This window comes from Dendrobates tinctorius, unplaced genomic scaffold, assembly GCF_039654945.1.
Source record: "Dendrobates tinctorius isolate UK_male_01 unplaced genomic scaffold, ASM3965494v1 ptg000015l, whole genome shotgun sequence".
Lineage (NCBI taxonomy): Eukaryota > Metazoa > Chordata > Amphibia > Anura > Dendrobatidae > Dendrobates > Dendrobates tinctorius.
In genome coordinates this window covers 43,655,268-43,680,261 of record NW_027361683.1, presented here as the reverse complement: position 1 = coordinate 43,680,261, position 24,994 = coordinate 43,655,268, and the positions used below count along the sequence as shown (strand labels likewise).

General features: G+C 45.9%; 1 protein-coding gene across 3 annotated transcripts in view; it reads right to left on the bottom strand.

Annotated features, from left to right (window-relative positions):
• The window catches only part of PHACTR4 (phosphatase and actin regulator 4), a 116,319-nt gene that overhangs the window by 70,427 nt on the left and 20,898 nt on the right, over positions 1-24,994 (bottom strand). For 2 of the 3 annotated variants that reach the window (XM_073564026.1, XM_073564035.1), the window contains exon 2: positions 5,821-5,889. In XM_073564026.1, the coding sequence (XP_073420127.1) occupies positions 5,821-5,889 (69 nt within the window). Of the gene's footprint in view, positions 1-5,820; positions 5,890-13,853; positions 13,934-24,994 lie in introns of all 3 variants that reach the window. The other variant, XM_073564049.1, reaches the window with a different exon arrangement.

The window sequence follows — 24,994 nt, the reverse complement described above, 5'->3', positions numbered from 1 at the left end:
CTTCCTGCTCTACTGTGTTCTTCTGCTCTGTCTCTGCCTCCTCACTCACAGCCCCAGTGATCTACGGTAATCTGACACCTTCCCTTTTATGACAGCTTTTATGGCTGTCTGAGGAGGACAGTGACTTATACAGCCCATAGTCTAGTGTATAATTGGGGGGGGGGGGGCTGGAAGTTTCACCAGTGTGGGCATATCTGTAATACTGTCTAGTGTGAAAGTCTGCTGAGCCGTGTATCTAATCCTCCCCTGTGTGATACTGACTGCTGAGCTGTGTATCTAATCCTATCCTGTGTGTTACTGACTGCTGAGCCGTGTATCTAATCCTCTCCTGTGTGATACTGCCTGCTGAGCCGTGTATCTAATCCTCCCCTGTGTGATACTGACTGCTGAGCTGTGTATCTAATCCTATCCTGTGTGTTACTGACTGCTGAGCCGTGTATCTAATCCTATTCAGTGTGATACTGACTGCTGAGCCGTGTATCTAATCCTCTCCTGTGTGATACTGACTGCTGAGCTGTGTATCTAATCCTATCTTGTGTGATACTGACTGCTGAGCCGTGTATCTAATCCTATCCTGTGTGATACTGACTGCTGAGCCGTGTATCTAATCCTCTCCTGTGTGATACTGACTGCTGAGCTGTGTATCTAATCCTATCTTGTGTGATACTGACTGCTGAGCCGTGTATCTAATCCTCTCCTGTGTGATACTGACTGCTGAGCTGTGTATCTAATCCTATCTTGTGTGATACTGACTGCTGAGCCGTGTATCTAATCCTCTCCTGTGTGTTACTGACTGCTGAGCCGTGTATCTAATCCTCTCCTGTGTGATACTGACTGCTGAGCTGTGTATCTAATCCTCTCCTGTGTGATACTGTCTGCTGAGCCGTGTATCTAATCCTCTCCTGTGTGATGCTGACTGCTGAGCCGTGTATCTAATCCTATCCTGTATGATGCTGACTGCTGAGCCTTGTATCTAATCCTATCCCGTGTGATACTGCTCTCCTGAAATACTCTGTGCTGCTGTCACCCTGCTTCCAGGATCCTTGCTGCCTGCCATCCTCAGTGACCGAAGACCCCATTCCTCTCCTCAGATCCTGTCCTGGCGATGTGTGAAAGCGAGGCGACAGGGGCCTGATATATGGAGGAAGGAGCAGGGTGACAGCAGCACAGAGTATTTCAGGAGAGCAGTGTGCTGGTCTATGGGGGCACCCTGTTCGGTGCCAGGGATTGTACATAGAGCGCTGTGTTTTATACACATGGATGGACTGTCTGCTTGTCTGCTCCACAGAAATCCAGGAAACATTTCTGCTGATTGATGACCTGTTCTGATCCAGACTTTGCATGCAAAGACAGTCAGTAACTTTGCAGGCCCCATCAAAATGGCTGCTCACTGTGTTCCTAGACATCATCCTCTCTTTTCCCTTAGCAAACACCCAGAAGGGGAGGAGAGGAGTGACACCACACCCATGTCAGCAGACTCCGCCCATAATTACTGCAGGGCAGTAATGTGAGCTAGTTGCACTAGGTTTTTGTGCCAAACTTCAGTAGCTGCTCCCCCTAGTGTTAACAAGTGGAAATGCCAAACTTTTTAAAATTATTTTTCATATTTTACAAATTTAAAAACAAACGATAATATTTTTTAAGAAAATTTAAACATTAATTCTTCACATTTTTTCAATTGCTGAAAAAAAAATTTTTGGATGACACCTTCCCTTTAACATCACTTGTTGGAAACTTTATCTCCTCATCATCTAGCTATTGAAACACTAATTGCCGTTGCTCACACTCCTCCTTCTGACTGTGGCTGCTCAGATATTTGGGCATCACTACACACAAGCTCCTCATGCCCCTCTTGAAATGTGCAGGGCGAGAGGCCAGAATCAATAAATAGAAATGTATAGCGCTCTTCAGAGTGTCTGAGTATGGGATCACTAGTTTCCTGGGACTCGGCATGGTGGGAGGAAAAAGGATCAGGGTGAGGATTATGTGATCCAGACTCATGGTTAGCGAAACTGGACCGTGTGGAAGACAGGGTGGTTCTGGAAAACATACTTGAAGCATTATCTGCTATCCAACCGACCACCTGTTCGCACGGTTCTGGTTTTAAGAGTCGTGTCCTGTGACCCTCTTGCAAAGTGGGATGGAAAGTTAGGTTTCATGGATGAGCGTGTTTGCTGTGCTCCTGGAGCAGGCAGTTTCACCTGGCCCATCGCCTCAGCGTGCAACACTAACAGCACAACCACTTATCCATCCCTTACCACACGCTTTGCCCATTCTAAATTAGGTATATATACTTGCAAACTTTCCGGTATGAATAGGAAAAAAAAAATATTTAGCCCCGACAAGCACTGTAATTTTAATGCTGCAGGAGCAGTATACGAGTACTACAATAGCAATATTATTAAACTCTGACTTTATCCCTGCTCTAAACTACGCTCTCCCTCCTAAAACACCTCTCCCTTAACTGCTTCCTGAACACACTGTGCCAAGCATCAGTCACCGGGTCTTATTTAAACGCGATGTGGCATGGCTACGGCATTACCGTGCATAGCGGGCAATCCCCGCATGCTCATTGGCTGTCTAAGGTTAGGTTCACATTAGCGTTTGAGTCCGCAGCGTATCATCCGCATACGCATGCAAAAACACATGCAAAACTCATCTTACGCATGACGGAAAAAAACCGTTGCATGTGCATGCGTTTGCGATGTTTATGCGCATGCGTTCGATATAAAATGAGCATGTGTCATGGGATTTCTATATGTAATTTGAATAACGCATGCGTATCAAACGCATGCATACGCATGTCCTTGTGTACCAATGCGTTCCCATATACAGTAATGCGTTTTTTTACGCACTCATCCGCATGCCTGTGCATATGTGACTTTAGACGCCTCAAAAAAACGCAACATGTTGCGTTTGCCGGACACCACTGCACACCGCAAAACGACGCATGCGTACACAAAAGCATGCAAAAGCATGTCCCTGCGTACACCATGTTAAATATATGCATGCATGACGCATGTGGATCTAACGCTGCGCGCACAGAAGCAAATGTGAAACCAGCCTAACAGGCACCAAACATACAGGGCAGGGAGTCGAGCACCCGCAATACTCGAGTAAAGAGAAGCTCAATCAAGTATCGAGCAGTGGCAAGCACAATCTATCGTCACTAGTAATCATTTTAAAAATCTTTGGCACGTCTTAGCAAAAATGTCAAAATAGATCCTTATAAAACCTCCAAAAGGAAGTCAACTTTGACTTAATAGCCTGCAGCAGATTCTAGATACTTGACCTGTACAAAAGCAGCTCATGGTGTGCAGTGCTTACCATGTCATTGATTTTACCCATTGGCCGTCCTAAACACCTTTTTGTCTGCTTGAAATTATGTGGGTTTTTACCCCATAAGCGAATGTTCCTCTTTTCTTGTACCATCTGTTATTTCTCACACATGCATTTATTTTGAACCTTTTTTCTCTCTTATGAAAATGCAGAGTTTCACTGAACAACGACATGTGCAATACCAGAGGCAAGTATGTTCACACCTAGTTTGTCATATGCTACACCGGTTTTGTTAAGCAGAATATATGATAATTGTAATTCTCATCCATCAGTGCAACTTTTACTAGCTCTGAAATAATCCAGCTACATTTTTCCAGCCTCCTTTTTCAATAAAGACATATCCAATGGCTTGTTTTACTTTTTGTTGCGGTGCAAGTTATAGTTTTATATGCCACCGACTAACAATACAATGTACAGAAAAACGGGGAGAGAAATCCTTTGTGGGAAGGAATGTAGATTGGGTTTCATATTTATGTTAGTTAACAGGTAATTTTTACTGCACAATAAATAAGTAATGTTATACCAAATTAAAATGAAAAACAATAACAATTAATGCATGTTGCCATATTCTTAGACCCATACCTTTTTATTTTTATGTTGATAAACCTGCGTGATGCCATGTTTTATTTCATGGGGTGAATATAACTCTTTTAGGATTAAGCTCGAATACACACCTTTTTTTTAAAAGTTTACTGAGCAGACAAGGTGTTAGGAGTTAAACTGTAGCAAATTGAAGCTTGCGCCAATCACTGCAGTTACAGGCAAGTGTCCACTGCATAACAAAACCAGCACCCAAGGTGGATGGAGAAGGCCACGCTCCTTAGTCTGCTCCATACATTGGGACCCGGACTAGACATGTGACATCTAAGAAAGGGGTGAAGTCATGATTGGATAAAATCCTGCTACCGTAGTACTGGCAAATAGTTTATTCTCTTTCTGTTATGCATTTATTGGCAAGAATCTTCCATTTGGGGATGTACACAGTGACTGATCAAATCCAGCTTCATCTATCTCTGCAGAAGTCAAAGCTTATGACATGTGTTGGAGAAAGCAGACAACACAGAATAGCATTTACTCAGTGCCTCACCTACATTGGTCTTTATGGATGAATAATCAATGTTATCTGAACACAACAGTACACTCTTTGTAAAAATGCAAGTTTCAATCTTTTCGATTACTTGCTCTAGACAGTTATCGATAATTAGTGTCATGACTAGTAATTGGTGGACCCGTGGATGTTCGGGTCCATCAGGTTCGGCTGAACTTTATAAAAAAAAAAAAAAAGTTTGGCTCAGGTACCCGAATGCTACCCAAACTTGATTCTGAACCAGATTAAAGTGAAACGGGGGCCCAAATATCCGGTGGTTCCCACACTGTCCTCTGTGCGACAGCATGGGAAACACCAGCTCTGACAGGCAGTAACCTTACTGAAGTCAACACCGGTCACAGCCACTGGATAACGCACACCGCTGTGGATTTCCAGGCTGTCACACAGAGGACAGCATATGAGCCAGCAGCTGTGACCGGCGGTGAAAAGGTTATCGCCGGTCACACATCAGCTGCTGACTACTATTGTCATCAGCGTCGCCACCTCTCGCTGATAGCAGTGAAAGTGACACTGATGAAAGAATTCACCAGCCAGCTCTTGTGCATAGTAAAAAACATATCATTGAAATATATAATAAGTGCAGTGTATGTGTAGTTTACTGTACAAGTATTCAGCTAATAAAGAAACAAAAGACATGGGGGCCCCCTTATTTTTAATACCCAGCAGAGGTAAAGCAGACAGCTGGGGGGGGCTCATGTTATTATTCTGGGAAAAGGCCAATATCCATGAAGCTTCCTAAGCTATTAATATCAGCTGTCTGCATATCCTTTACTGGTTATTAAAACAGGGACCCCCCCCAAAAAAAAAAATGATATAGGGTTCCCCCTATTTTTAATAACCAGCAAAGGCTAAGCAGACAGCTGCGGGTTGATAATAATTGGCTGGGAAAGGGGCCATGGATACTGTCCCCCTCCCAGACTAATACCAGGCCCTTAGCCCATTTTTTTTGCACTGGACAATCACAGACATGCCAATACCAGAAGTGCCCACATCAGAAAAGCTTGTTGATTGACTGAGCTGCAGCCTTTTAACAAGCTTTATTCAGGCTGCCGAAACCAAACATTAACACAGACTTGAGTGAGAAGCAAGGCTCCCAACTTTACTGTTGAGGTTTGTCCATCACTAGTCATATTCAGTGTAATGAAAAATTGCATTGAAAGTTTCACTGTTAATTGCGAATGATTGTTAGGGCAATACAGTAAAAACAATAGGATCTGTTGTAACATTTGTTTTAGAGGTTACTTTTATCCCAAATGGGAAAAAGACACAAATGGAGAGATTTGAACAGAGCTCAAGATCTTTACTATAAATATAGCCAATCTGTCTGTAATACAGTTATCAAACATGCTCTACTTACTATCGCTACAACTTACCGCTCCTGTCTTCCATTACAGGGGCACGAGGGGGGCAGGTGATCTCTGCAGAGCTGCTCTTTTGTGCTTCTGGAAGTGAGAAAAAAAATGTCAAACACCACAATTTGATTGCATACACAAAGCTCAAAACTGCTCCTTCTGAATAAAAATGATATACGCTAAACTCAAACATCCCCCCCCCCCTAAAAAAAAAAAAAAAGACATGGCAAACTACAAGATTCTTTAAGAGTTTCAACTAAGGAGGACCTCTCATGATTCCACCGTTTTTTTTCCTTTTTGTGCAGTGTTGCTCGGTTGCAGAGATATTCACATTTGTTGCATTTGGAGCACAATGTGTCAAATCTCATTTTGCAAACCAACTGGTGCTACATCAGTCTTCTCTGGTGTGCTTTCCCCCAACCCAGTTACTGACAATCACAGCTTGGCAGCTGATCTAGCAGAACAGTCTCGTCTCAGACACTGCAGAGCTTTCATTGGCACCATCTCGGAGGGAAAAATGGGAGCTCAAACCCCCCCAGAAAACTTAGGGCCCCGTCACATATAGCGACTCACCAGCTATCACGACAACTATATCAACTTGTCAGGATCGCTGGTGTGTCACTACATGATCGCTGGTGAGCTGTCAAACAGGCAGCTTCACCAGCGATCAGTACCAGCGACGCCGAGCGCACGGCGTCGCTGTGTACGTTAGTCACCAGCGCGCTGATGCAGGGAGCTGGTAACTAAGGTACACACCGGGTTTCTAAGCGGCGCGCGTCACTTAGAAACCCGATGTGTACCTTGGTTACCAGCTCCCTGCATCAGCGCGTTGGTAACTAAGGTACAAATCGGGCTTCTAAGCACCGCGCACTGCTTAGAAACCCTGCATTTATCTTAGTTACCAGCGCGCTGATCGCTGGTCTCCCGCCTGTCACACGCAGCGATGCGTGCTGGCCAGCGGGTGACCAGCGATCAAAAAAATGTCCTGGCTATTCCAGGATGATCAGCGATAACCGGCAGGGGGAGCGGTCGCTGATAAGTGTCACACACAGCTATCTCGCTGGTGAGATCGCTGTTGCGTCATAAAACTTGTGACTCAGCAGCGATCTCGCTAGCAAGATCGCTATGTGTGACGGGGGGGGCTTTAGGCAACATCTACACGGTCAGTAACCGACAGCGCTTTGAATGCAGCACATGTCCACTCCGTCCAAAGTGCAGCCGGATTTTGAAAGCAGGTGATTCTATATGTGTTCACTGAACCATGCGGAATCACCGCGTCCTATACATTGTATTGGTGATTTTTATCTTGTGGAGATTCAAGTATCCGCAAGATAAATAGACATGCTGTGGTCTGGAAAGACGCACCGCATGTCCATCTCCGCAGGTATGCTGCGGGCAACAGTGCACACATAGTGGGTATGGGATTTCTTGAGATCCCATCCACTATGCTATAACATCTAGATGCTGCGGATGTACGCAGCGTCCAACTCGCAGTGTTTACTGACCGTGAGTACATACCCTTAAGCTGCAGAGATTTCATATATTGTGCTCCAAAATGCAACAAATGAAAAAATCTCTGCAATAGAGTGACAACAGTACAAAAAAGAAGAGAATGGCAGAAACAGGGGAGCTCAAGGACTTTCACAAGGTATTTAAAGTGTAACCATTGTTTTAATTTTTATTTCCTAAAATGAATAGAACACGTAAAAATTAGCAACTTTGTAATATATTAGAGAAATTTGCTTCTTTCTCTGTCACGACTGATCACTCTTAATTTTTTTATTTTACGGGTAAAATCGGTATTTAGACGGTAGACCTTCTCATTACTGAGATGGCATTGCTACTGAGAAGATTCTATGTAGAGGTAGAGCTACTCACTCCTCCATCCTCCTCCCATATACACAGAATCTTATTAGCAGCTACTGCCATCTCCTGTCTCAGTGATCGGAAAGGAAGGAAGACTGGCGTGCACTCAGTAAAGTTGTGTGACGTGCTGGTGGAATGGGATATGCCCATAATCCCCAAATAACATGAATAGAAATTCACCGCACTCTCTTTTGGAGTTGCAAGCAACGTATTTGACGTACAGTATTTCAGAAATTAAAAGGTGTAGAAGAAATGCGACAACAATGGTTTAAGGTATTGAGCCCTTCTTGGGCCGTATTTATAATGTCTCTCGATCCAGTTTGTATATGGGCGTATAAGTACGTCTCACCAGATCAAACAAAACGATAAACCATTTTTATGTCACATTTGTTCTGCACCTTTTCATGTCTGTGCATATGTCTGAAATACTGCACGTCAAATAAATAATGTTACTTGCATCTCCAAAAGAGTGTGCCGTGAATTTCTACCCATACCAGCAATGGGAAAGTCTGTCTTCACTGAATACAGATTTTACCTGCAAGTTGAGAATTTTGAGACTGACCAGTCCTCTAGGAAAAAGCAGATCTCTTTAAATATATTACAAAGTTACTTTTTCTGTACACTGATTTATGAAAAATTTAACAAGACAATTACTTCATTTTACTTGAGCAAGTGACAAAATCTTTGATGTGGCTTATATTACAGAACTGTGAATATTACTCGTCTATACTGTAAAATATTTTCACTTTTTTTGGAACATGACAAATAATTCCAAAGCATTTTTTCACAATTCTGCCGCTCCTCCTAGAAAGTTATGACAATGGAGTGTTACCAGCTGGGAAGTGGTGTCTCTCCACAGTCTAAACACTGCCCACGCAGCGCAAACTAACACACCGCCTTACAGGAATACATTGACAACTGGCTGATAACATTTATAGGATAAATAACAGAGGAACAACACAGAGCTCAAAGAAAAGAGGCTTCAGAATTGTAAAAGGGTTTGCACCAAGATTTGAAATTATTTCCTATCTTTAGAATAGGGGCGCCCTTCCCGATTGGTTTGGGCTGACCACTAGGATCTGCTCTGATCCAAAGAAAATGGCTTAGAACAGCCCCTTATTAAAGACACAGAGGTCCAGGATGGCCACCTGCGCTCCCCTCATTCACAATGGGAGTGCCCCTGTGTTTGGCCATCTCCAGCTTTCTAGGATAAGCTCAGCTCCATTCCAGTCTCAAAATTGATAGGCCCCTAGTGATCAATGATTTATACCCATAAGTGACCACTTCAAATCTTTGTACAAACCCTTTAATCATTTTTTTTTTGTAACATTACATGAACTCACCACCAAGAAGGAAACTAAGCGACCACCCATTGTCAGTGATGGGAGGAAATATAATGGCTCTGTCATGGGTTCTGGAAAAACTCATTACCGGTAAGTTATCCAGTTTGTTTCTTTGTTTTGTTTTTTAACCATGACAGCATCCACTGAGAGATTAACAGATAAAACCTAGGGCAGGACCACAAAATGTAGGACCCTTCTCCCAAAACTAAAGATCAGCAGAAGACGTTAAAGTCAGTCTATAGTGCCTGTAGAAGCTGCAATTTAAGCACCACATTGCTGCCTTACATATTTGCTCAATGGAGACATCTGCTTTCTCTGCCCAGGAGGTTGAAATATCCCTAGTAGAATGAGCCTAAGTCTCATGGGAAACGCCCTGTCACTTGTGAGTAAGCCAACTGAATAGCCATTTTAATCCACATAGCTAGTGTGCTTCTAGACTAGAAGACTTAAGACCCTTTCTAGTGGACTGAATGGAAATTAAAAGTGAACGACTTCTCCAGACTTCTGTGGCCAAGATATATCACACAAGACTTCTAACATGCAAAGTATGGTATTGTTCTTCCTTTGAATTCCTAGGGTTAGCAAAGAATGGGGCACAATTTCCTTACTCCTATGCAACTTAGAGGCCACCTTGGGAAGATAGGCCTGATCAGGCTTGAAAATTACAATGTCTTATAAGATTTGTGTAAATGAAGGATTAACAGACAAGGCTTGAACATCACTTACTTTACGTAGCAAAGTCAGTGCCACCAGAATGATAGTGATAAGCATAAGAACCTTATATCAGTGCCGAATCTATAGGTTTAAACGGAGGTTTGGTTGGTTAGAGCCCGAATTACCAGATTCCGATCCCAAGATGGCATTCTTGGATTGGAAACCAGCCTAGATCTAAAGATCATCTTTATGAGCTGAGAGATCCGCTTATCACTGGTCTGATCATAATTGTATAGGGTGTCCAGGGTCAATACTTGGACCTTCAGAGTACTTGTGGATAATCCTTCCTTTATTCACTTCTGGAGGAATTCCAAATAACTTTTATCAGTATCCTATCTTCTATACCCCTAAGTGAACCAGAAATTTCCTCCAAGTCCTGCCATAGATCTTTGTGGATACTGCATTCCTATTCCGCAGCAATATTGTGATCAAATTGGGTGAAAAATCTCTATCTTCAAGAAATTTCCTTTCAAATTTCTTGCTGTCAAATGCAGGTTGGACACTTGTGGATATAGAATTGGACCTTGAGACAGAAGCTCCGGAACCACCGGCAATACCCATGATTCGGAGACTGACATTCTCATTCATGAAAATCAAAGGCCTCTTGGGCAAAATAGGAATCAAGATTACCCTTCCTCGATCTTTCCTGATCTTCTTTAGAACTGCTGGGATCAATTAAATGGGGGAGGACATAGACCAGACCAAAATCCCATTTGAGCATGAGTGCATCCACCCTTGGAATCCATCGAACAGAACTTTTGTTATCTCCTATGTCTGTCTGCAAAGGAATCTATGTCTGGGAGGTGCCATAACTCTACAATCTGATCAAACATTACCTGATTTAGAGTCCATTCACCCTGCTTCAGTTGGACACTACTTAGAAAGTCTGCTTTGCCATTCCAGTCCCAATTTACATGAAACACTATAAGTACAAAAGGTGACTCTCCACAATCCGAAAGATCTGATCGCATATTGTCATGAGGGATCTGGACTTTGTTCCCTCTTGATGGTTTATGTAGGCAACGGTAACCCTGTTGTCTGACAGGACTGTTATGTGGTGACCTTATATTGATGGGAGGTGCTTTCTTAGTGACTGCCTCACTGCCAAGAGATCCTTTAGGTAGGAAGAACCCGGATTTTTCTTTCCTCATCCATTGGCTCTGATTCATCCAGAAAATGCCACTGAACAGATTTTCTATCTGACCACCGTAGGAGAGAATGAGCTGTTGAGAAAAGGGTTCGACTTACATTAAATCGCTCTCTCAATGCATATTTGTTCAACAAGCTATCCCATTGCTGCCATGCAGTAGGTTAGGGTTCCTAGCAATGACAGTGCCTTCCTTAGCAGAATGACTGGATTGTCTAACAATTTCGATACATTCTTCTCTGGGAGAGAACAACCAATTCTTTGAATCTAGGATAATACCAAGGAAAACCTGTACTCTCCTGGGCTGCAACCATGATTCCTTTACAATTAAATTGAGTAGTCAACTTAAACATGATGAGGTAGGTCTAATTTCTGCCACCTGAGTTCCCACAATAAAGAAGTCATCAAGGTAAGGCATCACCAGTGCATCTCTCTCGTAGCTGAGCTGTCATCTCAATTGCGCGTTTAAAATCGCTGCGAAAATGCAAAAAAAAAGCTACGTGTGAACACAGACTTTTTGTTCTGAAAGTTGGAAAAAAAAAAAAAAAAAAAATATGAGTAGAACCTCTTTTTACTCTCCTCTTGACCTGAGACCTCTATAAGGACTTTTTTTTCCACCAACTCCAGGACTACTATTTCAGGAGCTAGCCGTTCCGCAAAGAACTCCGGGCCTTCGCTACCATGAAATTCTGTGGAGAAACAGCTATAAACTTTGACTTTAGACCTGACTCAGACATTGAGGATTCATCTGCTTGAAGAAATTTGTGTGTCATAGCAGCACTGGTGCCCCTGCATGGGTCGCCTTCCTCTCCCCTGCAGGGACATCAGTGTGTTAACTTACCTGTCTGCACGCCCTCATCTGCTTCATCGCACGACTTGCGCATAACATGCAGATCTCCTGTGAGTGTGATCTAAGTGCGCATGCGATCTCTGCCTCTTAAAGGGCCAGCACATGCTGCCAAAAACATCACCAGCGAATAAGCTGGGAGGTGTTTGGCATACTATTCATCCTCCCCTATTGGAAGGATTAGGCATACTATTCATCCTCCCCTATTGGAAGGTGCCTTAAAAACTTTTGTCAATCAGTGTATATCTGATCCTATCCGCCTGTTCAAGTTCGTCCTGGTGAATCCATACCCATCCTGCCCGTGCTTAGTCCTGCTCCTGTTTCGGCTGAATCTGTAACTGTGTCCCTGCACCTGTCCTGCCCATGCTTGATTCCTCATCTGCCTACCAGCCGCATTCCTCCAGTCTAACCAGCTCTCGGCCAGTACAGCTTCCTTGTCCCTTGGGAGGGGGGGGGGGGGGGGAGAATTCAGCTGCCACAACTCCGGAGTTCGTCCTGGAGTAGCACCTTGCACCATCTGACATCAAGGCTAACCCCACCATCAGGGGCTCTAGCGAAAAGTCAGGTGTTCGCCGAGTTACGCCCCTCCAGGCTCTCCCCGGACCATGGCACAGTGGTTCCACAATCAAATGCGTAACACTGTGGCAGGCAGGAAAAAGAGAGAGTCTTCCCCCACCTGGGGTATAGCGTCCTTCCCGGGTTTTTTACCCTCTAGGGAGGGTCCCCCATATATGAATCCTGTTTTTCTTTCTCTGTTCCCCCCACTTGTCTACTTGTCTTGGTCTTTTGGGGCGCCTTTTCTGACTACATCTCCTCTTCTAAAAGGATCTGTTATATGATCAGAATGCTAGATTTTGGAAGCCCTTTTTATTGTCACCTGCTTTTTACACGACATCACCTAATACTGGACTAAAGAGGTATTCTCTTTCAAAATCCAATTTTTATTGAAAGGTTAAATATTTTTCAATCACAAAAATACAAAAAAAGAAAAGAATAACTAGGACAATATGAGCATTAATATATTATCGAATATATGTGTAACGTCCAATAAAACATCAAGTATATATATAGGACAAACAGGTATTCTCCATGACAAGGAATGGAGTAAAGTCTAGATTTTTACTGGCCAGCATTTCAACCAAATAGCTTGATGAGCCGTATTAAATAGAGCAGCAGTCTTGGCTGCTAACCGCACTGTATCTGCTGAAGTGTCAGCCAGGAATGCTGCTGCCCTTTGCATCATAAGGATAACGGCTAGGACATTTTGAGACATGATTAAATCTTGGAGGTGTTCGTAGCTCGGAAGATGCTGTTAAGGCGTGAAGCAATCAGAATAGATGGATCCATCGCAATGGACTGGATATAGTTTTTTTCACAAAACTGCTCGGAAGAGGACAGACAAAGTCAGCCGTACAGCTTACATAACATGCAACATCGACACATTTCAAGTGACTGCGCACCTTTAACCATGAATCCTCCTACGCTAGTATATTTTTCCTTGTCTTATTAACCTGGCTTTCAATGCAGTACAGCCATACCATCAGGGACCTGGTCGTACAAGTTGCTGAAATGGCTAGGTAAAAGGAACTTGCAGAAGACTCCCAAGCTCTCTTTAAGACACCATTCAATTTCAATATTGTACTTCACTTTAGTGGTAAAATTTATTCGATATAACTTGCGTTTGTGTAAAAAACAGAAAATTTGTGAAAATGTTGCAATTTTCAAGCTTTGAATTTTTATGCCCTTAAAACAGAGAAATATGTCACAAAATAGTTAATAAATAACATTTCCCACATGTCTACTTTACATCAGCACAATTTTGTAAACAAATTTTTTTTTTTTGTTAGGTAGTTAAGGGTTAAAATTTGACCAGCGAGTTCTCATTTTTACAACAAAATTTACACAACAATGTTTTTTAGGGACCACCTCACATTTGAAGTCACTTTGAGGGGTCTATATGGCAGAAATTACCCAAAAGTGACACCATTCTAAAAACTGCACCCCTCACGGTGCTCAAAACCACATTCAAGAAGTTTATTAACCTTTCAGGTGTTTCACAGGAGCAGAAACAACATAGAGGAAAAAATGAACATTTAACTTTTTAGTCACAAAAACATGGATTTTTGTGATAACTCACCATAAAATCCTTTTCTCCGAGACGCTCATTGGGGGACACAGATACTGTGGGTGTTTGCTTCTTCTGCTAGGAGGATGACACTAAGTGAAAAAAAAAAAAAAAAAAGAGGTTAGCTCCTCCTCCGTCGTATACACCCTCGCCCCTATTGCGGGCAGAACTCAGTTTGGTGCCAAAGCAGTAGGAGGCCAAAAAAAAAATCAGCCTTAATACAGGTACAACATGTCCAGAAAAGGACCACCCTTATATCACATAAATAAATATTAACTAAACAAAAACAGAGCCAACTGGCTAATAGGGTGGGTGCTGTGTCCCCCAATGAGTGTCTCGGAGAAAAGGATTTTACGGTGAGTTATCACAAAAATCCATGTTTCTCCTTTGCCTCATTGGGGGACACAGATACTGTGGGAGGTCCTAAAGCAGTCCCTGGGTGGAAGATTGTCTCACCGATCCAAGCTACAAGCACCTCTTGTTTAAAAGGTGCGCCAACGCTGCTTGGAGAATCCTTCTACCCAGGTTCGCATCCGCCGAGGCCTGAGCATGGATAATATAATGTTTGGCAAATGTGCGCAGGCTGGACCAGGTTGCTGCCTTGCAAACCTGTTCTGTCGAAGCCTGGTGCCGAAGCACCCAAAAGGCGCCCAATGCCCGAGTAGAGTGCGCTCTGATCCCTGCCTCTAATGCAGTAGGACTCCTGAATAGTCAAACGAATCCATCTGGCAATGGTCGATTTTGAGGCAGCGAGTCTCTTCCATCACCCTTTCGTTTGACGAAAGGGTGATGTCCGCGATACGTACCTCCGGAGGCTCTTACCAGGTCTAACGTGTGAAGAGCCTTTTCCACACGGTGCACCGGTGCTGGACAAAATGAAGGCAAAACATCTTCATTAATGTGAAAAATAGGACACGACTTTCGGCAGAAAAGGAGGGGCTGGTCTGCGGACCACCTTATCCTTATGGAAAGTGAGGAACGGAGCTCAGCAGGATAGGGCCGCCAGCTCTGAAGCCTGCCTGATGGAAGTGATGGCCACTAGGAACATCACTTTCCAGGAAAGGTACCTCAAAGAGACATCCTGAAGCGGTTCAAATGGAGCTTCTTGCAGAACACTTAGGACCATGTTAAGGTCCCAGGCTTCCATAGGTGCCTTATAGGGAGGTACCAAGTGGGAGACTCCCTGGATGAAAAGTCCTCACCTGCAAATTGGTAGCAATTCTACGCTGGAGCAGGCGGATAAGGCCGATATTTGTCTCTTGAGGGAACCTGGGTCAAAGCCCGAGGCTAATGCTCTACCGACTGAGCTATCCGGGCTCTCTAAGCCCGACTGGAGGAAAGCCAAGATGTTGGGGATCGAGAATCTCAGCGGAGAAACACCGCGGCCTCAACAACAAAGAACATCTTCCAGGTGTGGTGGTAAACTCGTGCTGAAGCAGGCTTCCGGGTGCTAATCATTGGAGCGACCACCTCGCTCCCAAACCCTGCCTGCGCTAGAATCCAAGATTCAACGGCCATGCCGTCAAACACAGGGTCCCTGAGTTCGGGTGGCAAATCGGCCCTTGAGACAGTAGATCTGGGCGCTCTGGCAGGCGCCAAGGAACGTCGGCGAGCAGCTGCATTAGATCTGCGTCCCAAGCTCGACAGGGCCAGTCTGGGCCAGCAGAATCACCGGCACCACTTCCGTCCTGATCTTTTTGATGACCCTCGGAAGTAGTGGCAGCGGGGGAAATAGATATGGGAGACCACTCTCCGGATGCACAACCCTGCCGGCTGAGAAAGTCTGCGGCCCAATTTTCCACGCCCCGGAATGTGGACAGCCGAAATCACCGAGTGGTTTGCTTCGGCCCACTGAAGAATGAGCCCCACCTCGCGCATGGTTGCTCTGCTGCGGGTGCCCCTTTGATGATTTATGTAAGCCACCGCCGTGGCGCTGTCCAATTGAATCCGGATGGGGCAGCCTGCTAGAAAGTGATGAAACTTCTGCAGAGCCAGCCGAATTGCTTGTATCTCCAATAAGTTGATCGGGAGGCGTGCCTCCTGTGGTGACTACCGTTCCTGGGTTGTGTGGTGGCGAAACACCGCTCCCCCACCGAGGAGACTGGCGTCGGTTGTCATTACCAGCCAATGATCTGGGGGGGAAGTTTCCCCTGGGCCAGAGAGGAACTGGTTATCCACCATCCGAGCGACTGCATGATTTGAGAGAACAGTCGGCACCGCCGATCGAGCATGAAAGGATTCTTGTCCCAGGCTGACAAGAGGGCGTGCCGCAGGGGGCAAAGGTGGAACTGGGCGACAGGTATCGCTTCCTTTGCCGCCACCATTTTCCCTATAATCCTCATCCCTGATCGGATGGTATGACGGACTGGTTGGCGAAGTGTCCGGACTCCCTGCCAGAGAGCTAGTGCCTTTTCCTGAGGGAGAATTACCAACCCTCGGCAAGTGTCGAAGATCATTCCTAGGAAGGAGATCCTCTGAGCTGGCACAAGGGATGAATTATTTGCATTGCCAACCATCCTAAGCGGGCAAGAGTATTTAGCATGAGGTTGACCTTTTCCTCGCATGCCTGTATTGATGGGCCCTTGACCAAGAGGTCGTCCAGATAAGGCAAGACGACTATGCCTCGAGAATGCAGTGTGGCCATGACAACTGCCATAACCTTTGCGAACACTATGGGAGCCGTGGCTAGCCCGAAGGGTAGCGCTACGAACTGAAAATGTTGATCGCCGATGGTGAAGCGTAGAAACCTCTGATGAGGAAAAATGGGAATATGCAGATATGCGTCCTGGATGTCTATTGAGGCCAAGTATTCTCACTGCTCCATGGCCGATATGACTGAACGGAGAGACTCCATCTGGAAATGTCTGATCCTGATGAATTTGTTCAGAAGCTTCAGGTCCAAAACAGGCCTGACAAACCCGCCATTTTTGGGAACTGCAAAAAGGTTGGAATAGAACCCCTGAGCTCTTTCGTGTTCCGGCACTGGAACAATGACTCCATTGTGCTGGAGCGATTTGATGGCTCCCAATAGAGCCCTTGCCTGGGTATCCACCCTGGGAAGCCGGGAAAGAAAAAACCGTCTTGGAGGATATCTGACTAATTCTATCTGTAACCTGAGGCCACCAATTCCTTTCCTCATGCGCCGTGAGCGACATTGACCCAGACGTGGTGAAACCAGAGTAGGCGGTCGCCCACCTTGCCGGTGTCATCTGGTAAAGGCCTTGAGTCATTTGGCCGACGATCTTTGGGATCTGGATCCCCTCGATCAGGGCTGCTGAGTATGCATTCTCCCCAATGGGTTGGCTCTATATGAGACCTGCCGCTCCCTATCCTGGTTGGGGCGGCCTGAGGCGGCGGAATTGGCCGCTGTAGTCCACCCAACCCCGGAAACGTGACTGAAAAACGGGTGACGAAAAAGCATTGACCTTTGTTGAGGGAGAGACCCGCTCTTTCCTCCTGTGGAGTCGGAGATAAGTTGATCCAACTTCTTCCCAAATAGGTGGCCGCACTGATAAGGCAAGGAAGTCAAGGACTTCTTAGAAGTAGAATCGGCTTGCCATGTCCTTAACCATAGGGCTGAGCAATTGTCCGCATCCAAAGACGCATTGATTACATAGTCTCTGTCCATCGCCAACTGACCTGCTCCAGGCCGACCTTGTTTAATGTTTCTGACCAGGATATCATAGCCTTGGCTACCCAAGTTGCTGCGAATGAGGGAGCGAGCGCTGACCCTGACGCCTCATATACTGAGCGAGCTAAGCTCTCTATAAGGCGATCCCGTGGGATCCTTATTGAGGAAACACTAGGGACAGATAGCAGGGTCTTAGTGGCTAGACGTGAAACCGGAGGATCCACCATCGGGGATTCCATCCATTTTTTATGGAGGTCTGGAGCAAACGGATACCTTGTTTCGAGTGCCTTTTGATCCGAGAAATGCCTGTCTGGACGCTCTGTGCCGCTGCACTATGTCCTCAAACTCAGGGTGAGGAAAAAATCCTGTGCGGGCGCTTCACTTGCTTAAATGCCACTTCATGCCCCGTAGCCGCTGCAGGATCATCCTCAATCCTCAAGGTCTGATTGACAGCTTCTATGAGGCTGTCCACTGTTTCACTTGACGCTGGAGTATCCAGGTCAAGGGGCTCGTCTGAGTCAAATTCTGAGGTCTGCTCGCTATCAACCACTGGTGACGGGGAGCGAGAAGCAGAACTTACGGATGCCAAGGCACCGGATGGACTGGGTGACACCGTGTGGATTCATTTCCCTCGGGTCTGCCTGAAGTGAGAGCGGCACCTGCAGGTGAAAGGCTCTTGTGAGGTGGAGGTCCCCGCTAAGGCCGGCAAGCCACTGTCCCTGCCCCCATCTGAGGCCTGAAGGGACTCAATTGCATGACCTGTGACAGTGATAGAAGCCACTCTGGGGGGCTTGGCACCTTGATCGCAGAGGAGGATGGACACTGAGGTTCTGTTAGGCGTCAGGCTCCGGGCGCTGCGCAGCGGGAATCCCGAGCCTTGTCCTCTGCGGTCTGCCCACACCAGCATTGTGGGTTTGGTCGTAGGGGAGGGCTCCTGGGCGCGTTTGGAGTCGCCGGCTTTGCATAATCGCTTGCTCTGCGCCCGCGGAAACGCAGCCCGACAAGAGATGCATGCTGCTTCTTCGGACATGCCGTATCTGTCCCCTGCTGGGGATAGGGGGAAGGAGGTAGCACCTCGTTTTCCCCGTGGTCTCCCGGGCAGCACTTACCCCAGTCCTGTGCCCCCCCGTTTATGGACGCCTCCGCACAAAAATCTCGCGCCACCAGCTGTAGGGCAGACCGCCAGCATATAAACCGGTCCAGGGGCGGTATTTCCGGGTCTGCGGGCCAGCCGCGCTCCAAAGCCGGGGACTAAATTTATCCCCCGCTGCCCAGGCCTGGGGGGCGGGCCTCCAGAAGTGATGTGCGGCCCGGAGGCGGAACTTCCGGTCGCGGCCTCAATTTACCCAATTCCCGCGACGGGGGACTCCATGGCGCCACAAAAAATGGCGCTACTTACTGGCGCGGGCTTCTCCGCACCGCTCTGCAGCTAAGGGCTCCAGCTCGGATCTTCGCCGCAGGTGCCCTCCCAGGGCCTCTCCTCACTGATGATCCTCTTCAGCTTCCCAGCTCAGGTATGTGAGTGGGCCTTGACAAAATAGCATGGTGCAGGCACCCTAGCTCCATTTAATCCCTTCAGGGGGTGGAGAGGGACCGTCCGCCGCCTTGCAGCACCGCAGTCTAAGCATTGGTGGAGCAGTGGGGGCCGCACGGACTAGTCTTGTGCCTCTGTACAGCCCATGGTTTCAATACCTAGGGGTGGTCAGGGCTAAGTCCGGCATTGTTTCCCACTTCGCAGGTGAGGATACGTGGAGGGACACTCGCACGTGCTCGCCCGTTGATGGTTTGGGATAATCAGACCCTTTCAATAGGATCCGTTGCCCATGTCTCATCTTCATAGACGGTAAAAATAAAATAAAAAAGGGTCTGGGGAAAACGGCCCAGATATGTCCCACGGTGCGGGAGAGCATACGTGGAGACGATACTCAACACGTGCTTGCCCGTTGATGGTTTGGGGAGATCGGACCCTTTCAATAGGGTCCGTTGCCGCTGTCTCATCTTCATGGGAACAAATAAAAAAAAAAAAAAAAAAAGTCTGGAGCAAAACCAGACGTGTGTGCCTCCATGGACACTTAGCAAAAAACTGAGTTCCGCCCGCAATAGGGGTGAGGGTGTATACGACGGAGGAAGAGCTAACCTTTTTTTTTCCCACTTAGTGTCAGCCTCCTAGCGGCAGAAGTTTACACCCACAGTATCTGTGTCCCCCAATGAGGCGAAGGAGAAATGACCTTTTGGCAACAATTTTTTATTTTCCCAAGGATAACAGGAGAAAATGGACCCCAAAACTTGTTGTCCAATTTGTCCTGAGTACGCATATGTGGGGAGGAACCACTGTTTGGGCGCACGGCAGGACTCGGAAAGGAAGGAGCACTCTTTGACTTTTTCAAACAAAAATTGTCTGGAATTGAGATCGGACACCATGTCGCTTTTGACGAGCCCTTGATGTGCCTAAACAGTGGAAACCCCCACAAATGACCCCCTAAGGAACTTATCTCGATGTGTGGTGAGCACTTTGAACCCCCCTAGTGTTTCAATAAAGTTTATAACGCCCGGGCGTCACCAATCAACAGTCGGCGGCTGCTAAATGTGTGCACAGAGGTGGCGCAGAGAGTGGTTGGATGGCAGGGTAAAAAGAAGGGGATGAAAAGAGATCGAGTAGGGATCAACACTTACGGTTGTAGTCTCATACCTCCAAAGGGCCAAAAAAATTTTTTTTTTAGTTTTGAAATTGACTCATCAATTTTTGGAGCCTTATCCCATATAAGGCTAATTTCACATTAGCGTTTTTTGCGCAGCGCATCGTGCGCAATAGAAATGCATGCAAAAAAACGCATCATGTGTTTTTGCATGCGTTTGCTTTTTTATGCACATTCGTTCTCTAGGGGTTAAAACCAGTGTCCACATGTTTACGCCAAAAACGCATGCACACGAAAACGCAGGCGAACGTATGTCCATGCACACGCCTGCGTTCCCATAGACTGTAATGCGCTATTTTGTCGCATTCCGTGCGCATGCATTTTTTTAACGTCTTTCGGCGGACCCAAAAATGCAACAGGTTGCGTCTGCCACTCCTAGATGCATATCTTGAAAAAACGCATACAAACGCGTACAAACGCAAGACCATGCGCACGCCATGTTAAACATAGGTACGCATGATACATGCGCATGGAAACGCTGCGCAAAAAAATGCTAATGTGAAACCAGCCTAACAGAGGAGTCTTCCTCAAAAGGAAGATGTGAAGGGTAAAGATACACTTTCTTTTTTGCTTCTTCCACTCGCTTTTTGATAAGTGATAGAACTTTATCATTAACTGGAAAGTTTCAATGCTTACGCTGCTCTAGCCCACCAAATATGTACTGAACAGATTTTGAGTTCTTCTATGCCGATAGCATTTATCCTTTGAAGTCGGGTGTACGGTGCCAGCTTCAGAGAAGCACACTGTGCATGTTCAGAAGATTGGCATGCATACAGGATGAATGCAGTGAGGGAAAGAAGCCACTCGCATGTGCGAGATAAGTATATCGCTAGCGCTGGCGCTTGTAAGTCATGTCATCATGCCCACAGGGGCGTGATAACATCGAAGTGGGCAAAATAGTCTTGGAGACACTTACGCCCCCATGGACTAGTTAAGGCCCTCATTTACATATCTTATATGGACTTTAGAAATAGTTTACATGTATAAACAGATTTTTAGAAAAAGTAATAAATGGACTGTTAGGCAGGGTAATTACATATGTAGACACAACTGCTGCTGGTTCTGGGGGCATGAGGGACCTGACAGGTTCCCTTTAAAAAAAAAAAATAAAAAAAAATGCAAGTAACGTTATAGATGCAGAGAACCCGAAACATCAAAAACTCACCATAACTCATGAGAAGGTAGCATTATGTCCACCATTTCTGACCCTAAGAGAGAGACACGCACAGACTAATGGGGCTATATATTGGACTAGTAGTACAGAATGCTATGGCTTTTTTTCCTGGTAAAATGACAGACACTACGACAGGAACTCAATGGACCCTTGAATTCACCAATTCAAAGGAAGCTGTTCATGACTGACCTTTTACTATTCTGTCTTTTGCATTACAGTAGTTCTGCTTTTTTGCTGCTCGAACAGAACCTAATTACAACAACACCTACATCTAGGGGAAATATAATCATCTCATCTACCTCCCTGAAAACCAAGAAGGAATTGAGAATAAAAAAAAAAAAATTCTAATTGCATGTTACTTGGTCAGCATTGTCCTGACAAATCAGTCATTTATTAAAGACATACAAAGTACATGAAAAAAGCATGTTTAAATTGAATTAGTTACAATGATTTGACCTGATTTTGTAACGTGTTGGAGTATGTGCACACGATCAGTAAATGCTGCGGGATGGACGCGGCGTACTTGTGCAGAGTCCAACCCACAGCATCCAGATTTTACAGCATAGTGGATGGGATTTCAAGAAATCCCATGTCCACTGTGCCTCCAGAGATGCCAGCGGCTCACCCGCAGAGACGGACATGCGGTGCGTCTCTCCAGTCCGCAGCATGTCTATTTATCTTGCAGAGACGCGAGCCTCCACAAGATAAATCTCACGCTTACAATGTATTGAGTGCGGTGATTCCGCATGGTTCAATAAACACATGCTGATTCACCTACATTCAAAAGCGGACTTGTGCTGCATCCAAAGCACTGCCAATTCCTGATAGTGTGCATGTTACCCTTAGAGGTGCATTTCTTATTGATGAAGTATTTCTGGACTATCAAAATATGAAGTGTGACTGCCAAATGCAGTGATTTGCTGCAACGATTAACTGTATTAACCCCTTCACGACCTTTGACGCCACGTAGGCGTCATGAAAAGTCGTGTCAGAACGACCCATGACGCCTATGTGGCGTCATGACTTTAAAGCCCCCCTGCGGGTCGGGTGACGTAGGTCACTGAAAGGTCACCCGACCCGCAGATACAGGGGGCTTTGTTCTTCGCCACAGGGGGCGTGGCTTCGCCCCCACGTGGCTACGATCGCTCTGATTGGCTGTTAAAAGTGAAACAGCCAATCAGAGCGATAGTAATATTTCATCAATGAAAATTGATGAAATATTACAATCCAGCCATGGCCGATGCTGCTGTAGCATCGGACATGGCTGGAGACACCGATTCCACCCCCCCCACCGGCGATCGCCCCCCCCGCAACTGAATGACAGCGGCGATCTGCCGCCGCTGTCATCATCTGCCCCCCTCCCATTCCCTCTGCTCCCCGCCAGCGTCCGATCCCCCCCTCACCCCTCCCCCGGCACTTTCTAAGTTCCCGTCGCTCCCGGTGTCCGGCGGGTCCAGTTCATGGGAGCCGCCATCTTAGAAAATGGCGGGCGCATGCGCAGTGCGCCCGCCCGAATCTGCCGGCTGCAGATTCCATTCTTTCATTTTGATCACTCTCACAGTGATCAAAATGAAAGAAAAAGTAAATAAACCCCCCGATTATCACCCCCATAGGTAGGCAGAACTAATAAAATAAAGAAAATATTTTTATTTTTATTTTTCCATTAGGGTTAGGGTTAGGGTTGAAAAGAGGGTTAGGGTTAGGGTTGAAAAGAGGGTTAGGGTTGAAAAGAGGGTTAGGGTTGAAAAGAGGGTTAGGGTTGAAAAGAGGGTTAGGGTTGAAAAGAGGGTTAGGGTTGGAAAGAGGGTTAGGGTTGGAAAGAGGGTTAGGGTTGGAAAGAGGGTTAGGGTTGGAAAGAGGGTTAGGGTTGGAAAGAGGGTTAGGGTTGGAAAGAGGGTTAGGGTTGGAAAGAGGGTTAGGGTTGGAAAGAGGGTTAGGGTTAGGATTGGAAAGAGGGTTAGGGTTAGGATTGGAAAGAGGGTTAGGGTTAGGATTGGAAAGAGGGTTAGGGTTAGGATTGGAAAGAGGGTTAGGGTTGGAATTAGGGTTAGAATTAGGGTTAGGGTTGGAATTAGGGTTAGCGTTGGAATTAGGGTTAGGCTTGTGGTTAGGGATGTGTTAGGGTTAGGGCTGTGGATAGGGGTGTGTTGGGGTTAGGGTTGGAGTTAGAATTGAGGGGTTTCCACTGTTTAGGCATATCAGGGGGTCGCCAAACGCGACATGGTGCAACCATTGATTCCAGCCAATTTTGCATTCAAAAAGTCAAACGGTGCTCCCTCCCTTCCAAGCCCTGACGTGTGCCCAAACAGTGGTTTACCCCAACATATGAGGTATCAGCGTACTCAGGAAAAATTGCACAACATCTTTTGGGGACTAATTTCTCGTGTTACCCTTGGGAAAATAAAAAATTGGGGCTAAAAAATTATTTTTGTGGAAAAAAATGATTTTTTCATTTTCACGTCTCTGCATTGTAAACTTCTGTGAAGCACTTGGGGGGTTCAAAGTGCTCACAACACATCTTACATACATTCCTTGGAAGGTCTAGTTTCCAAAATGGGGTCACTTGTGGGGGGTTTCCACTGTTTAGGCACATCAGGGGCTCTGCAAACGTAATGACGACCGCAGACTATTCCATCAAAGTCTGCATTTCAAAACGTCACTACTTCCATTCCGAGCCTTGAAGTGTGCCCAAACAATGGTTCCTCCCCACATATGGGGTACCAGCGTACTCAGGACAAACTGGACAACAACTTTTGGGGTCCAATTTCTCCTGTTACCCTTGTGAAAATAAAAAATTGCAGGCTAAAAAAATCATTTTTTGAGGAAAAAAAGATTTTTTATTTTCACGGTTCTGCGTTATATACTTCTGTGAAGCACTTGGGGGTTCAAAGTGCTGCTCACCACACATCTAGATAAGTTCCTTGGTGGTCTAGTTTCCAAAATGGGGTCACTTCTGGGGGGTTTCCACTGTTTAGGCATATCAGAGGCTCTGCAAACGTAACATGATGCCCGCAGACCATTCGATCAAGTCGGTATTTCAAAACTTCACTACTTCCCTTCCGAGCCCCGACGTGTGCCCAAACAATGGTCCCTCCCCACATATGGGGTATCAGCATACTCAGGACAAACTGGACAACAACTTTTGGGGTCCAATTTCTCCTGTTACCCTTGTGAAAATAAAAAATTGCGAGCTAAAAATTCATTTTTTTGAGGAAAAAAAAAAGATTTTTTATTTTCATGGCTCTGCGTTACAATCTTCTGTGAAGCACTTCGGGGTTCAAGGTGCTCACCACACATCTAGATAAGTTCCTTGGGGGGTCTAGTTTCCAAAATGGGGTCACTTGTGGGGGGTTTCCACAGTTTAGGTACATCAAGGGCTCTGCAAATGTAACATGATGCCTGCAGACCATTCCATCAAAGTCTGCATACCAAAACGTCACTACTTCCCTTCCGAGCCCTGACGTGTGCCCATACAGTGGTCATCCCCCACATATGGGGTATCAGCGTACTCAGGACAAACTGGACAACAACTTTTGGGGTCCAATTTCTCCTGTTACCCTTGTGAAAAAAAAAATTGCGTGCTAAAATTCATTTTTTTTGAGGGAAAAAAAATGATTTTTTATTTTCACGGCTCTGCATTATAAACTTCTGT